The 14,629-nt window shown below is 40.1% G+C and overlaps 1 protein-coding gene across 1 annotated transcript in view; it reads right to left on the bottom strand.

The window, feature by feature from the left end:
* Positions 1-203: 203 nt before the first annotated feature.
* Positions 204-14,629, bottom strand: part of LOC142074831 (protein Hook homolog 3-like) — a 134,030-nt gene continuing 119,604 nt past the window's right edge. The window contains exons 16-22 of the mRNA XM_075135727.1: positions 13,661-13,748; positions 7,400-7,434; positions 6,571-6,653; positions 3,866-3,966; positions 2,649-2,753; positions 2,447-2,518; positions 204-469 (exon numbers count right to left, since the gene is read on the bottom strand). Coding sequence (XP_074991828.1) covers positions 329-469; positions 2,447-2,518; positions 2,649-2,753; positions 3,866-3,966; positions 6,571-6,653; positions 7,400-7,434; positions 13,661-13,748 — 625 coding nt within the window. The 3' untranslated portion in view covers positions 204-328. The remainder of the gene's footprint in view (positions 470-2,446; positions 2,519-2,648; positions 2,754-3,865; positions 3,967-6,570; positions 6,654-7,399; positions 7,435-13,660; positions 13,749-14,629) is intronic.

Genomic DNA, 14,629 nt, shown 5'->3' with positions numbered 1-14,629 from the left:
TTTGCTATACAGCCTATGTCAGGCTTTTCATATGAGATAAGGCTTCATAGAAATTTTAAAGACTCCATTATTATAAAACATTTTTCTAGATTTTTTTCAAAACTTTTGCACAATCAAAAAGGCAGAGAAAGTGACAGAGACTCCAAAAAACATGAACAAAATACATTAGAACAATGAGAAACCATGATAAAACCCCTTTTTGAACTGAGAAATAACAGTGGTTACAAGGGACAAAGAGATAGGATACTGGTTGAGTTTCCAGAAATGTCATGTGCAACAGAAGTGGCCTGGATCACAGGGCAATTTTCTTTCTAAAGGCAAGGCTTCTTTACCTTGCTGTTGCTGGCTGGACATAACCAGGGTAAGATCTCCTTGTGCTTGTGGCTTGCCTTTGTCTAGCCAGGAAGGACTGTCCTGAGCCTGTACTAGCCAGTCTGTCTTCTGCTGCTTTTTTATGCAGAGTCATTCCCTATAAAGAGAAACTTATCAGTGAATACCAATAAATAACAATGAACAAATTCACAATTTATTATTTCTTCTGCACAAATACGAGCTAACCTGGTTTGAATTTCAAGCATTATATTTTCAAGAATGGGGTTAAGACATTCTTCCTGAGCCTTTTCAATTAGTTCACTTTTTATCATCATGCAAGTTTGCAGTAATTCTTGAGAAAAAGGACTCCCAATGTGCCAGGTATTGAATGTGTATTTCCACACATGAACACATGGTGCTATGACAAACCTTTTGGAAAGTCACGCCCCCCCCACCCCCCCGAACTTGAGTACTTCTCAATTATATTCACCCTCTGTGAAAATACTAACTTAATAGAAGTGGTGGGAGCATATTTTGGTGCTGGTGGATACCAAGTTGAACATGAGCCAGCAATGCATCCTTGTGCTAAAGAACGCCAACAGCATCCTGGGTTGTATAAGGAAGAGTATTGCCGGCAGGTCAAGGGAGGTGATCCTTCCCCTCTACTCAGCACTGGTGAGGCCACACCTGGAGTCCTGTGTCCAGTTCTAGGCTCCCCAGTACAAGAGAGACACGAACATGCTGGAGACAGTCCAGAAAGGGGCCACGAAGATGATTAAGGGACTGGAGCATCTTTCATACAAGGAGAGGCTGAGAGAGCTGGGATTGTTTAGCCTAGAGAAGAGAAGGCTCAGGGGGGATCTCATCAATGTGTACAAATACCTGGGAGCCAGGCTCTTTTCAGTGGTGCCCAGTGACAGGACAAGAGGCAATGGGCACAAATGGAAACACAGGAGGTTCCTTCTGAACATAAGAAAACTCTTCTTGACTATGAGGGTGGTTGAAGACTGGAACAGGTTGCCCAGAGAGGTTGTGGAGCCTCCATCCTTGGAGAGATTCAAAAGCCATCTTCTGGACATGGCCCTGGGCAACCATCTCTAGGTGGCCCTGCTTGAGCAGGGGGGGTTGGACAAGATGATCTCCAAAGGCCTTTCCGACCTTAGCTATTCTGTGATTCTCTGTTTTTGAGAGAATCTATGTCTTTAGCAGAAGCTAGGACCTATGAAATATTCCCACTGTTGAATGGCAGGGAAAAGAAGAAAATCGCATACTGACTGGAAGACCCTGTCCAGTAGGAGATGATAGAAGCTATGGTGGGCTGTGGATAAAATCAGAGACTAACTAAAAGGAAGAAGCAGGTGAAGCTATCACTAATCATCTTCATCCACATGAGAGTCAGGCTACTGAACTATATCAGCTCAGCCTTGTCTTCTGCTTACCAGTGGGACCAACATTATGTAGTTGGACAAGGGCACCAGGTCACCCGAAAGTGCCTTCAATACCAAAAAGATTCAAATGCTCTGTTTAAACACCATTTTACTCTCCTACTCATGAACATAGCAGGAACATAAAACAGCAAGAAGGAAACTCTTCCAAGGGAAGACAGAGTGAAATGATTTAACTTCTATGATGAAACAGATGCATGTTACAGGGGGGTCAGGGACTCCTATCAGGAGAGCAGTTTCAAAGCAGCCTGTGGTGGGTTGACCCTGGCTGGATGTCAGGTGCCCACCAAAGCTGCTCTATCACTCCCCCTCCTCAGCTGGACAGGGGAGAGAAAATATAACGAAAGGCTCATGGGTCAAGATAAGGACAGGGAGATCACTTCCTCCCCACAAAGTGATGCTTCAGGTTTTGAAACTTGAAAATAACAACCACCTTGGTTTCTATATTCTGAACTGAGGCTTACTTTGCTGTTTTTCAGTATGAACTGTCAAGCCTTTTACAAGTTTATTGTTTTCCACTAGGGGTTAACTGTTATATAATGATAACTAAAAGAGAATGCTTTCATCTGCATATATATTTGAAAATACTTTACACACAAAAATATTATAAATAAATGAAGACCTTGATAAACACCACAGAAACAACTAAGATTAACCTTTTTATCGTTTTTAAGTTTAGAGATTCTTACCATATTATACCAGGCACTAACAATAAACTTCTCTTCCATTTCTCTTTGACTCTTTGTTTTTTCATATTCTTTCTAAAACAAAACAAACCCAATATGTTTAAAATTGTTTAACTGCAGAGAACAGTAAATATTAGAGAAGCACAGTCTATACCCAAAAATGAGGAAAGACAAAAGATCTTCTGGGAAACATGGAGATTATTACCTCTAATGAATGGAACATTCTGTCACGTTCCAGCAACTGATTTTTCAGTGCCTGAATCTCAGGAGCTGCACCCTGGTTTTGTTTAGGATCTAAGGTGCGGATAACCTGTGAGAGGAAAACCACAGTTTGTTTTTAATTCAATGTTGGAAAAGGCATCAAGGCATTATAACCACATAAGGCAGATTAAGAGACATAGAAGTGACTTAAAACATGTCAATATAATAAAGTAAAATGACATTTTAAAATGTCAAACAAAAGAATGCTTAATTTTAAAAGGCTGACATATAATACAAACACATCTCTCCCTTAATAAGACATAGGCTCTAAATTGTCAACCAGGATGATGGAGACTAAACAACAGTCATGAAGTGTCACACATCATCTGAAATGTGCTCTAACAGGACTGTCAAACAAAAGTGTTGATAGGAGGAAGCAAGACCTCGGAGGTTCGATATCTTGGACACAAGGAAGCAGTTCCTACCCCCATTCTGCACTGCCATGGGGCCAGAGCATGTGAAACCTTTCCTTGAAGCCTTTTTCTCTTTATAGCTAAGGATTACCTATCTGTTACCCCTCAACTCACGCCTCACTGTGAACTCAAGGACTACTTCTATCTGGAAAGAGGCTGTGATTCAGGGATCTGGAGTACCAGTAATGCAAATTTTAGAAAGTTCTACTACAGCCAAGAAGAATCCATGGCAGTGCATGTGTGATGAAGTTTCTGCCACTAAGTAAGATGAGGGGAACAACTAACTACATTCTTATGTTGCACCTATCAGAGACAGCATTTGAGTGCTAACAAATACTCAAGAACGATTCCAGTAAAGGCCGAGGTTTTTAAGTTTGTCCTAGAAAATAGCTGAAAAACTTTTTAAAAACATGTGAGCCTTAGCATGGACATGACTTCAGCCAAACTGCATCACTCACTGATGAGCCTGGAAGAACTTCCACCAAGAAACAGGTTTTCATAACATCAGGAAGGGGTTAACATCATCTCTCTGTTATCCACTGGCACTTGTGACTCTTAAGGAGCTTTGTCTGGGTAACTAATATAAATCTGTATCAGTGGGGTACATACGTGTACAGAAGTAGTACAAAGGGTTTTGGTTAGATAGTAGTCACAAGTATAGATACTTAATTTAGTTTTATTCCTTCAGAGTGAAAATGTGGTACAGCCTGTTAGGGAAGGATTGTTAACTTGGAACCCAGACACTTACACTTTTGGCCTTTTCCAAATACTTTTTGTATCGTTCTTCCATTTGCTTCATTTCTTCATCTTTTTTCCGCAAAGCTTCTTGTAATTCTTCAATTTTGAGTGCTTTATGTCAGGATTAGAGGATAAAATAATTACATTAAATTTATTTACATGCATTTAAACAGACATTAAACCCACAGCTAGGACTTTATTTCAGTTAAGAAAAGCTTACATAAGGAATGAAAAATGCTTATTGATGCAGTGGACACAATAAGTTTAATTCAAAACCTCAGAAACGCATATGAAAAATGCATATGCAATATGCATAGTATATTGTAGGTCAAATATGCATAGTATATTGTAGGTCAAATGAACAGAAGTTTAACAGTCCTAAGTGACAAACAAGATTCTTGCTCATATCTGCCCAAAGGTAGTAATGAACAAAATTCTTCAAAATTGTGACATGAAAACACTCCAATTATGTTTTCTTCTCATCATCCTCAAGAAGTGATGCAGACCAACAGGACAGTTTCACTGTACATCCAATTTCCTGTGTTGATTTAAGAATGTGCCAACCACTACTACTTGTGCAAGCTATACATCCTACTTGCATCTCAGAGAAAGATCAAATTTGTCACCATCGATCAAATAGTATATAACATTGGTGTCTGGTTCTCAGACAATGATAAATATTTGTCAACTCTTAATCTATCTGTTTTGTAACCTCATTTTTCAATTTTCGTTTATGTTTGTCTTATTTACAATTTTCTCTCCAAGCATAAGGAAAACACTAAGATGATGACTGGGTAAGATTTCTTCTGCTGATCTGTTACAGAACCAATTGCAGGTATTCATCAAGACTATAGAATCTGTTTTTAAAAGTTTTGTATAATTCTGGCACAAACTTGGCCATAATTCAGTCCAGTTAAAAGAATCCAAAGAAACAACCCACACACCATTTATCCTATTCATGGAAAGAAAGGAAGAAGTATAACTACTTTAACTGTTTTTGTCATATCAAGTTAGAAGCTCAGCCCAAGGTTTTTCACAAACAACTTGCAATTCAAGTAAGCCAATCAGAGAAGTCTGAATATGCTCTAAATTTTAGAGGTTAGGGACTCAGAAAACCAGGCCCCTTTCTGCCCTGCCCCCCACAACTGAGGCATGTTAAGTATGGAAGGATTACATACTCATCAACTACTCAGCTCCTGAACTTCATCTCCAGTTGTCTTATCATTTTCTAAAATGTGGAATTTTGTAACATGTAATATTGTTCTGTGGTTTTAACTGGAAACTAATGAAAATTTCTTGGATCTAAAATTTGCCTAATGATTACATAATCATTAGGTAGCTGGAAAGCTGCCCAGCTGAAAAGGACCTGGGGATGTTGATCGACAGCCAGCTGAATATGAGCCAGCAGCGTGCCCAGGTGGCCAAGAAGGCCAATAGTATCCTGGCTTGTATCAGAAATAGCGTGGCCAGCAGGAGTAGGGAAGTAATTGTCCCTTTGTACTCAGCACTGGTGAGACCGCACCTCGAATACTGTGTTCAGTTTTGGGCCCCTCACTACAAGAAGGACATGGAGGTGCTGGAGCGTGTCCAGAGAAGGGCAATGAAGCTGGTGAAGGGTCTAGAGAACAAGTCTTATGAGGAGCGGCTGAGGGAACTGGGACTGTTTAGCCTGGAGAAGAGGAGGCTGAGGGGAGACCTCATCGCGCTCTACAACTACCTGAAAGGAGGTTGTAGCGAGGTGGTTGTTGGTCTCTTCTCCCAAGTAACTAGCGATAGGACGAGAGGAAATGGCCTCAAGTTGTGCCAGGGGAGGTTTAGATTGGATATTAGGTAAAATGTCTTCACCGAAAGGGTTGTCAGGCACTGGAACAGGCTGCCCAGGGAAGTGGTAGAGTCACCATCCCTGGAAGTATTTAAAAGACATGTAGACATGGCACTTAGGGACATGGTTTAGTGGTGGACTTGGTAGTGTTAGGACTCGATGATCTTAAGGATCTTTTCCAACCTAAATGATTCTATGATTCTATGATTCTTCTAATGAATACCAAAATGATATTTCAATCTTCCCAGACCATTTCATGAATAGAATTTCATGCTTTGGTGCTTCCAAGAGAAGCTGACTTGCTACTTGTCAAAAGTAAGAGACAATGTATTATTTACCAAGACTAGTCAGTATAAAAAAGGCAAATGCTGGTAGCCATCAGTGATGTTCCCTTCAGTCATTTACAACTGGGTGCTGAGGACTTGCCAAAATGGCCCAAAAGCTACATTCTCATTGACTAGTGTCCAAAAACTTTCTCAAGTTATAGCACAATTCCACTCTGTAATCTGAAAACATATTGATGTAACATATATTGGGAGTTAAAATAACATGGAGATGGCAACAAGGACTTTTAAACATAAGATGTTAGGAGACACAATACTATTTTCAGAAAACATCAGTTGTTAACAACTGAGTTTAAATGACAGATGATCATTCTTTGCCACGGTGGGCTCTAAAATGTGATCTGCTACATCTCAAGAATTAGTAGCATGTTTTTGGTCATTATAGTTTTCAGAGTAATTAACACCACACATACCACTACCACTTGAAACATACGTTTTGTTTTTCTTACAGCTTTTATAGATATTAAATGAAATATTAATTGAAGATCATTCCCTGCATGCAAAACATTTTATGGTTAAAAGAAATGGAGTGCATATCAGAAAACTCACAACTGTTATTACATCTTGGTTCCAAATCCTCAATAATAGCTCGTTTCTTCTGTAGCTCATTGTTAGCTTCATGGAGCTTCTCACTGTTACAAACCATAAAAACACATATTATTTTTCCAATACTCTTGTCCTCTTGAATGAACATTAAGTGATAAAAAAACCCAAACCCTCAGAGTATGGTATATTTCTGGGAGTATAGTTGACTTGGCTGTGAGGCATGAGGACAAATGAAAAGTGGGTCAATGTCTATGGGAATGTTTGAAGTGTATATCAATAGCTGTGATAAGATTTGGGAAGAATGGCTTACCCCCCCAAAGTTATAGAGAGACTATACTTTCTAGTAAGCCAGTTAACAAGCAAACAATTCTTTAAGTAAAACTTGCAGTTTAAAAAAGTGTAAAATTAAGAGCAGTGCAGAAAGAGTAGAACAGAAAGATCACACTAAAATGTTATCTTTCAGTCCATAATGTATACTAAAATGTAAAAAAATAAATATTGTTTATATTAAAATGTTTTCCTCAGAACAAAATTAATTATTTCTCTTAACTAAAGCTTTACACAATTTTAAATAAAGTTTTCTAACCACCAGAAAATGGTGGCTCTTTCATAACTCCTTTTAATTTGGCAAAGGCTTTCCATAAGAAATGAAAATAATGGCTCAATAACAGATTCTCTACATATTCCTGAGCTATTTGCATTTCTCTTCTTTATATATCTTCCAAATGCACTACTGCCTTCCCACTGCTGTTAATGGCTAAGCACCTGCTAAGCATATGGAAAGTAGATCATTTCATATGGCAAGCAAAATATGGAAAGCTTTATTACTTACAGATGCTCTTCAAGTTTCTTTTGCAGAAGCAGCGACTAAAACAGAAAGTTAAATGTGTCAGTTATTTTAATACATTATGGTGCTTAGTATCATTTCAGTTATATTAAAATATATAATTTCACAATTATAACCAGAACACAGCCATTTAATTTCACCCATTTTTAGGTCATGATTGTATAGCAGTTTTCTGCAGTAGTTGTCCTTTCCTTGATAGCTGTGGACTTTCCCAAAATCAGAATGCCTTATAACTTCACAAATATTTTCTTGGAATTGGATCAATATAGGAGAGATCCATTAATGACAAAATTGTATTTCAGTTATTTTCATTGCTTTGTGATTCAGTACTTTTGCAGATTAGACTCAACAAATTTATTTAAAATTAGATAGTGAAAAATTTGCTTGAAGAGCTGTCCAATGCATCAAAGCAAATTCACATAAAGACTCGAGATAAAATTCTGTCCCCACAAAAATTAGATGGAGTAGAGTGCCACTGACCAGAGCACAGCAGAAATTTTATCCTCAATTGCTCTGCTTTTCTCATCTTTCTTTGCCTACAAATATGTAAATATAATACACCTTACGGTTTTCTGATTTCTGGCTAAGTCACATTTGAATAAACTCTTGGCAGGGGTGGTGGTGGTGGTGAGTTTCAAAGTAAATTTTAGTTTAATCATAAACTCATTTTATATACAGTGATCATCTTTTAAAATCAAAACGATAAATGCCTATAAAGTAAAAGTAGTGTTAAGTAAACAGAAAGCCATACTCACAATAGCCTTGAGCAGAAACCCATGCCAGGAAACAGAGATGACATATTAGCATAAAGCAAAAACAGCAACCAACAGAAGAAACTATTTAGTAAGTCATGAACAGAAAAGCTTAAAGCTATGCATTTTTTCCAGACATGCACATTTTTCTTACTTCTCTGTTCTCATTAACAGTTTCATCCTGTCACATTTTCTGGAGAGTTTAGGAAAGCTAGTAAAAATTATCCATGCTGTGTTCAAGTATATGAATGCTGTTCCACTTTCACACATATGCAAACATCGTACTCAAACCAGAATTTCAAAGGAAAGCAGTTGCTGTTATAAAAAGTAATTTTAACATTGAAGTCCCATTAGTAGCTGTACTGGTTTCGGCTGGGATAGAGTTAATTTTCTTCATAGTAGCTAGTACGGGGCTATGTTTTGGATTTGTGCTGAAAACAGTGATGATAACACAGGGACGTTTTCATTATTGCTGAGCAGTGCTTACACAGAGTCAAGGCATTTTCTGCTTCTCACCCCACCCCACCAGCGAGTAGGCTGGAGGTGCACAAGAAGTTGGGAGGGGACACAGCTGGGACAGCTGACCCCAACTGACCAATGGGATATTCCATACAATATGATGTCATGTTTAGCAATAAAAGCTGGGGGAAGAAGGAAAGGGGGGGACGTTCGGAGTGATGGTGTCTGTCTTTCTAAGGAACCATTACACGTGATGGAGCCCTGCTTTCCTGGGGATGGCTGAACACCTGCCTGCCGATGGGAAGTAGAGAATGAACTCCTTGCTTTGCTTTGCTTGTGCGCACAGCTTTTGCTTTCCCTATTAAACTGTCTTTATCTCAACCCACGAGTTTTTCTCACTTTTACCCTTCCAATTCTCTCCCCCATCCCACTGCGGGGGGAGTGAGTGAGCAGCTGTGTGGTGCTGAGTTGCCTACCTGGGTTAAACCACAACAGTAGGAAAGCAGCAGACAATATGTAGTCTGTCAGGCTGCAATCAACATGTAGAGATACATGTATTTTGGTGGAGAGATTCTGAATTGGTGTTATTTTCACATGGTTTAAATACAAGACATCAAATATTGGATATTTAACTCAGAGACTGCCTTTTTGGTTTGCATTTGTCCGGTACCCATTATAGCAGAGTCCTAGTCTGTGACTGATACTCCAAAGTGCTATCACAATATAAAATAAAGTCATCAACAAAATTACTTCATTGCTCTTCCTTTCCATGTTCTTTCAAGAAAACTTTAAACACGAAGCCAATACAGACAATTTGTATGCAATCTAAGAAAAATTTTTAGCTGGAGTTTAAACACTTCAAAATATCATTTTTAATCACATTCCTGAGTTATGCTGTTTGATTAGTTCAAAGTTGGATTGTCTTTTACACTATGAATAAAGAGGGTAGGAGGTAAAATAACCCAAGTGACCAAGGAGGTAACATAACTCAGTGATTCCACTGAGTTCAAACAGAGCTACAGAACTTTACAGTAGCTATGGACCTGTGGGTTTTGGCCATTTGCTTTTTTCCTTTTCCAGTTTTTCTAAGAAATATAATAACAAATTACACACTGAGAGGAAGGAACACCCTGTTGGCCTCTCCCAGGGCTGTCCCAGGAGAGCATCAGCCCCATGGTCCAGGTGTGGAATCCATCAAGATGAGTCAATGCTGGAGCACCTTTCAGACTGAGGGGGAGTTGCTGCCTAGGGGTATGGGACACATTATGGGGAAAAACATTTGGGATTGCACAGGACTTATTATGGGATGTTTAGGGGAGGAACCAAAGGCAGGAAAAGGGAGGGGTTTAAGTAATTTGGGGAGGAACAAGTGTGGAAAAATAGAGAGTACAGAGATAAAATGGGCCAGTCGCATGTAAACAGTGGCTGGTCAGTACACTTGTCTGGCCATGCCCTGTACCTGATCAGCACAGTCTGTGTTATCTTATTAAATTCCATTTCTAACTCTTTCCCTGGGTGACGAACTCTATTCTGTGTGCGTGTGTGTGTATGGGGATCTGAGTGCCAGTGACTGGAGTCAGACCACAGGTCACAGGGGCTCGTGTGCCTGGGTGCCAGCAACTAGAGAGACCAGTGTCGTGGTTTAACCCCAGTCGGTAACCAAGCACCACACAGCCGCTCACTCACCCTCCCCCCCACGGTGGGATGGGGGAGAGAATCGGAAGGGCAAATTAAGAAAACTCGTGGGTTGAGATAAAGTCAGTTTAATACTTGAAATAAAATAAAAATAATATTAATAATATTAATATTAATAATAATTTTAATGAAAAGGAAAACAACGAGAGAGAGAGGAACAAAACCCAGGAAAAACAAGTGATGCAACCGCTCATCACCCTCTGACCAATGCCCAGCCAGTCCCCGAGCAGCAATCGCCACCCCCTGGCCAACTCCTCCCAGTTTATGTACTGAGCATGATGTCATATGGTATGGAATATCCCTTTGGTCAGTTTGGGTCAGCTGTCTTGGCTGTGCCCCCTCCTAGCTTCTTGTGCACCTGGCAGAGCATGGGAAGCTGAAAAGTCCTTGACTTAGTGTAAGCACTGCTCAGCAACAACTAAAACATCAGTGTGTTATCAACATTCTTCTCATACTAAATCCAAAACACAGCACTATACCAGCTACTAAGAAGAAAGTTTCCCAGCCGAAACCAGGGCAACCAGAGTGAGTGAAATCAAGTGCCAGCCACCGGAGTGGGACCAAGGGCCAGAGCACCTGTGTGCCCATAGTGTCAGCAACTGGAGCGAGTATGGTGGTTGTGTGATTGCTAGCGAATATCAAGCTGGACTAGCCAGTGTGTAGGTGAAGTAACCCGGGAGCCAGGAATGTGTGTGTGTGTCTCTAAGGGTGAGACTGGCTATCGGGGGACCAGAGGAGTCCTGGCCACTGCACCAGCAACTGGAGTGGGCCTGCAGCCTCAAGGGCTCTTATGTCTGGGTGCCAGCAACTGGGAAGACTGTGATCCAGGGGCCAGCTACTGGTCAGACTGAGTGTCTGAGCCCTGCTGCTGAAGGAATCCACATTATACATATATACATATATTTGCACTAGTGGACTTTTATCCTGCTCAGCCAGAGAGGGGAGCAGGATGAGGCCATTGGTGCTGTCTGTGTTCATGTGAGTGCTCTGTGTGTCTGTCTGTGATCTGTGTGGCCAGCCATGTATATATGTAGTGTATATGTGGTATATATGGGTGCTCTGCATGCATGTGCTTACTGGGAATACATCTTCAGCCTCGCTATTGGTTGCACCTAGAGACATGGAGCTGTGGTAGCCTCATCTCATCTCATGATGGATCTGGCCTGATTTCCCCTAACAGATTTAACAGGTTGGCCCCTGCTTTGAGTAGGAAGATGGACCAGACATTCAGACCCCTAAAGGTACCTTCCAACTTAAAGTATTTTGTGATTCTACATTTGCTTTTCTGCTCGTTTAAGAGTACATGCAGGCAAATATTCAGAACCCAACAAGCTAGGTCCATGGGGGTAATGCCTATTATATCACTGCTGGTGTGGTCAAATTTATACTGAAGCTAGGAATGCAGCTGGTGCATCATGAGCTTCAGATCTGCCTGGTGCCCACAGCAGGCTGTACAGTTCCATGTGAAAACCTGTGTTGGCATGGTTTTGCTACTAGCAGAACCCAAACCAGCTCAGATTATACCTACATGGGCTGTAGTCAGTCCTTTAAGTGCACTGTAGACATATCTTAAATCACTGTCTAAACCAAAGCCTCAAACAGGGCCAGATTTAAAATTACAATAAATAAAGGTATATTTGATTAGACTGAGATTATTTACAATACTCTCCACATCTGAGAATAGCTTTCATAAACACATTGCTCAAAAAGTAAATCACAAAATAAAGCTTTATATGTCAACTGCTGAAAATAACACAACTCATGAGAAAAAAAATTACCTGTCTTATCAATAAATGCTTTCTCTGGGTTCCTAAACTGTAAAAGTGAAGTTTCATTTTCTGGTACATAAATATAATAGGCTAGGTGCATTTTAAGAAATATCTTCATAAGTTTTCAGGAGAATGTTAAATTTAGTAATATTGCAATCAAACTTGTCAAAAGGAACTGCTAAAAACTCCTCTGTCTGTATTCACTAATCCTTAATTTCAAGCATATTTAAATGCATTCCTTGACAAGGCAGGGTGAAATCCTGACTCCACTGAAGTAAACAGAGGTTTTCCTCTTGATTTTCAGTGGGACCATGATTTGCCTTCAGCTCCCACAACTCTTCTTGCCAGAGTGGAGCTGAGAGCAACAAAGATCCTTTTTTCCGAGAGACTAACAGAATGTCAGTAAAGTTGTGTTATTCTTCATGCCAGTACCAAAATATCAGTGCTCTGATCTCACTGGGCTTACAAGGCAGGAATGTTTATGAGAGCATGAGAAAGGTGGAGACTTAGGCTGTTGCACTGCTGAGGAAGCCCTAAGATTTCTCAGCCTTTCGTACACGCATAACAGAATCAATGTCGATTGGGTTGGGCTTTTTGAGACTTCCTACATTAAAATGATAGTGATAGCGTTAGTAATAAGGGTTCCACTCAACTGGACACTATTAAACAGTGCTCCTGATAAGGATGCCAAAGATCAAAGATTCTGTTGAGTCTGTTTACCACAAAACATGCAAGGAGTATATCCAGATTTTAATCACCCTGAAAAATTTGGTTTTGACCTGTGACAGCAAAGAATATCATGGAATGACATAATAGTATAGACCCATTTTAAAATGAATTATAATTTTTTTCTTAAGAGCATTTTTCTAAATAGGAAATCACTGCTTTCAGGACAGTTCTATAGCTTCTACTCTCGAATAAGGGAGGGAGCAAATAAAATTTTCAGTAGAAGATTAGAATTTGTGTTCCCACACTAACCCTGTGACAATGTCTTTATTTTAAATATTAAAATGTATAGTATCTAGGTATACAGAAATAGAAAATATTGCACTGTGTCAAAGGACTGCTCATTTGACTTTTTTAGTTTTGGCTTGCATGACATCTTGCATTAGAGATACACATTTATATCAGCAATTACTGGGTTTCCACTGACAAGAAAGGTATTTACTACCATGAAGAACAGTTAAACAAAAATACTTTGGGATATTTTACTAAGAAATGGAAAATCAATGTATCCTTGATTTCCTATAAAAGTCTCTATTCTAATTACAGATTTTTAAATAATGCTGAGTTTACTACTGGAATGGACACATTGAAGGGAAAAAAATTTATTTAATTCCTTTTCTACAAAGAAAGTTTTTTTTTATTCTAGACAAACATTTCATTTTACATTTCTCATTGAGAAAAATACAGTTTAAATGTAAGGCCATAACAGCACATATGAAAAGCTACCAGAAATCTCCATCTGCATTATTTCTTCAAAATGTAACAAGCAGGAGATATTATGTAAAGCTGAAAGGTAGGATAATAGCAATTACTTGAACACAAGTTTTACATACATTTCTACTTACATCTTCAGCTTTTGAACCTTGCTCCTGCAAAGACTTCTGTAGTTCTTCAACCTGGGACTGTACTTCTAGCAGTCTCTGATTTACCAGCCTAGGAAACAGATAAAACTTTACTTTCCAGAAACAATGAATTACAACATGATGAAATCCAAGATGTTTAGTGTCCAGCATTATCAGGACATCTATGCAAGAGATACAACACTATTTCTTTATTCAAAATTGCACTGGGTTTATGTGAAAAGGTTTTGGTAGTGGGGAGAGGGGGGCTGCAGGGGTGGCATCTGTGAGAAGAAGCCAGGGGCTGTCCTGTGCTGGACACAGCCGGTTCCAGCTGGCTCTGCAACGGACCCACCACTGGTCAAAGCTGAGCCAATCAGAGAAACTGGTGACACCTCTGAGAAAACATATTTAAGAAAGGGCAAAACACTGCCTGGGAGTGAGGAGTTTTTGCGAATGCACCACCACAGGAGTGAGGAAAAAAGTGTGAGAAACAATCCTGCAGACACCAAGGTCAGAGAAGAAGGAGGGAGAGGAGGTGCTCCAGGTGTCAGAGCAGATATTCCCCGGCAGCTAGTGGAAAGGACGACAGTGGACCAGGTATTCCCTGCAGCATGTGGAGAGGACCCTGCAAGAGCAGATATCCACACTGCAGCCCATGGAGGACCCCATGACGGAGTAGGTGGATATTCCCTGAAGGACCTGTGGCACAGGAGACATGGGGAATGCAGGGTTGCATTCAGTCCATAACAGTTCCTCTCTGCTGCTCCTTCCTCCTGACACTTTTTCCCTGCTCCAGCATGAGTCCTTCCACAGGCTGCAGTCATAGAATCATAGAATACTTTGGGTTGGAAGGGACCTTTAAAGGTCATCTAGTCCAACCCCCCTGCAATGAGCAGGGACATCTTCAACTAGATCAGGTAGCTTAGAGCCCCATCCAACCTGACCTTGAATGTTTCCAGGGATGGGGCATCT

The sequence above is a fragment of the Calonectris borealis genome, chromosome W (assembly GCF_964195595.1).
Source record: "Calonectris borealis chromosome W, bCalBor7.hap1.2, whole genome shotgun sequence".
In the NCBI taxonomy this organism is placed as follows: domain Eukaryota; kingdom Metazoa; phylum Chordata; class Aves; order Procellariiformes; family Procellariidae; genus Calonectris; species Calonectris borealis.
Note: the sequence above shows the minus strand (reverse complement) of the source record. Positions and strands in the feature narration are given on the sequence as shown.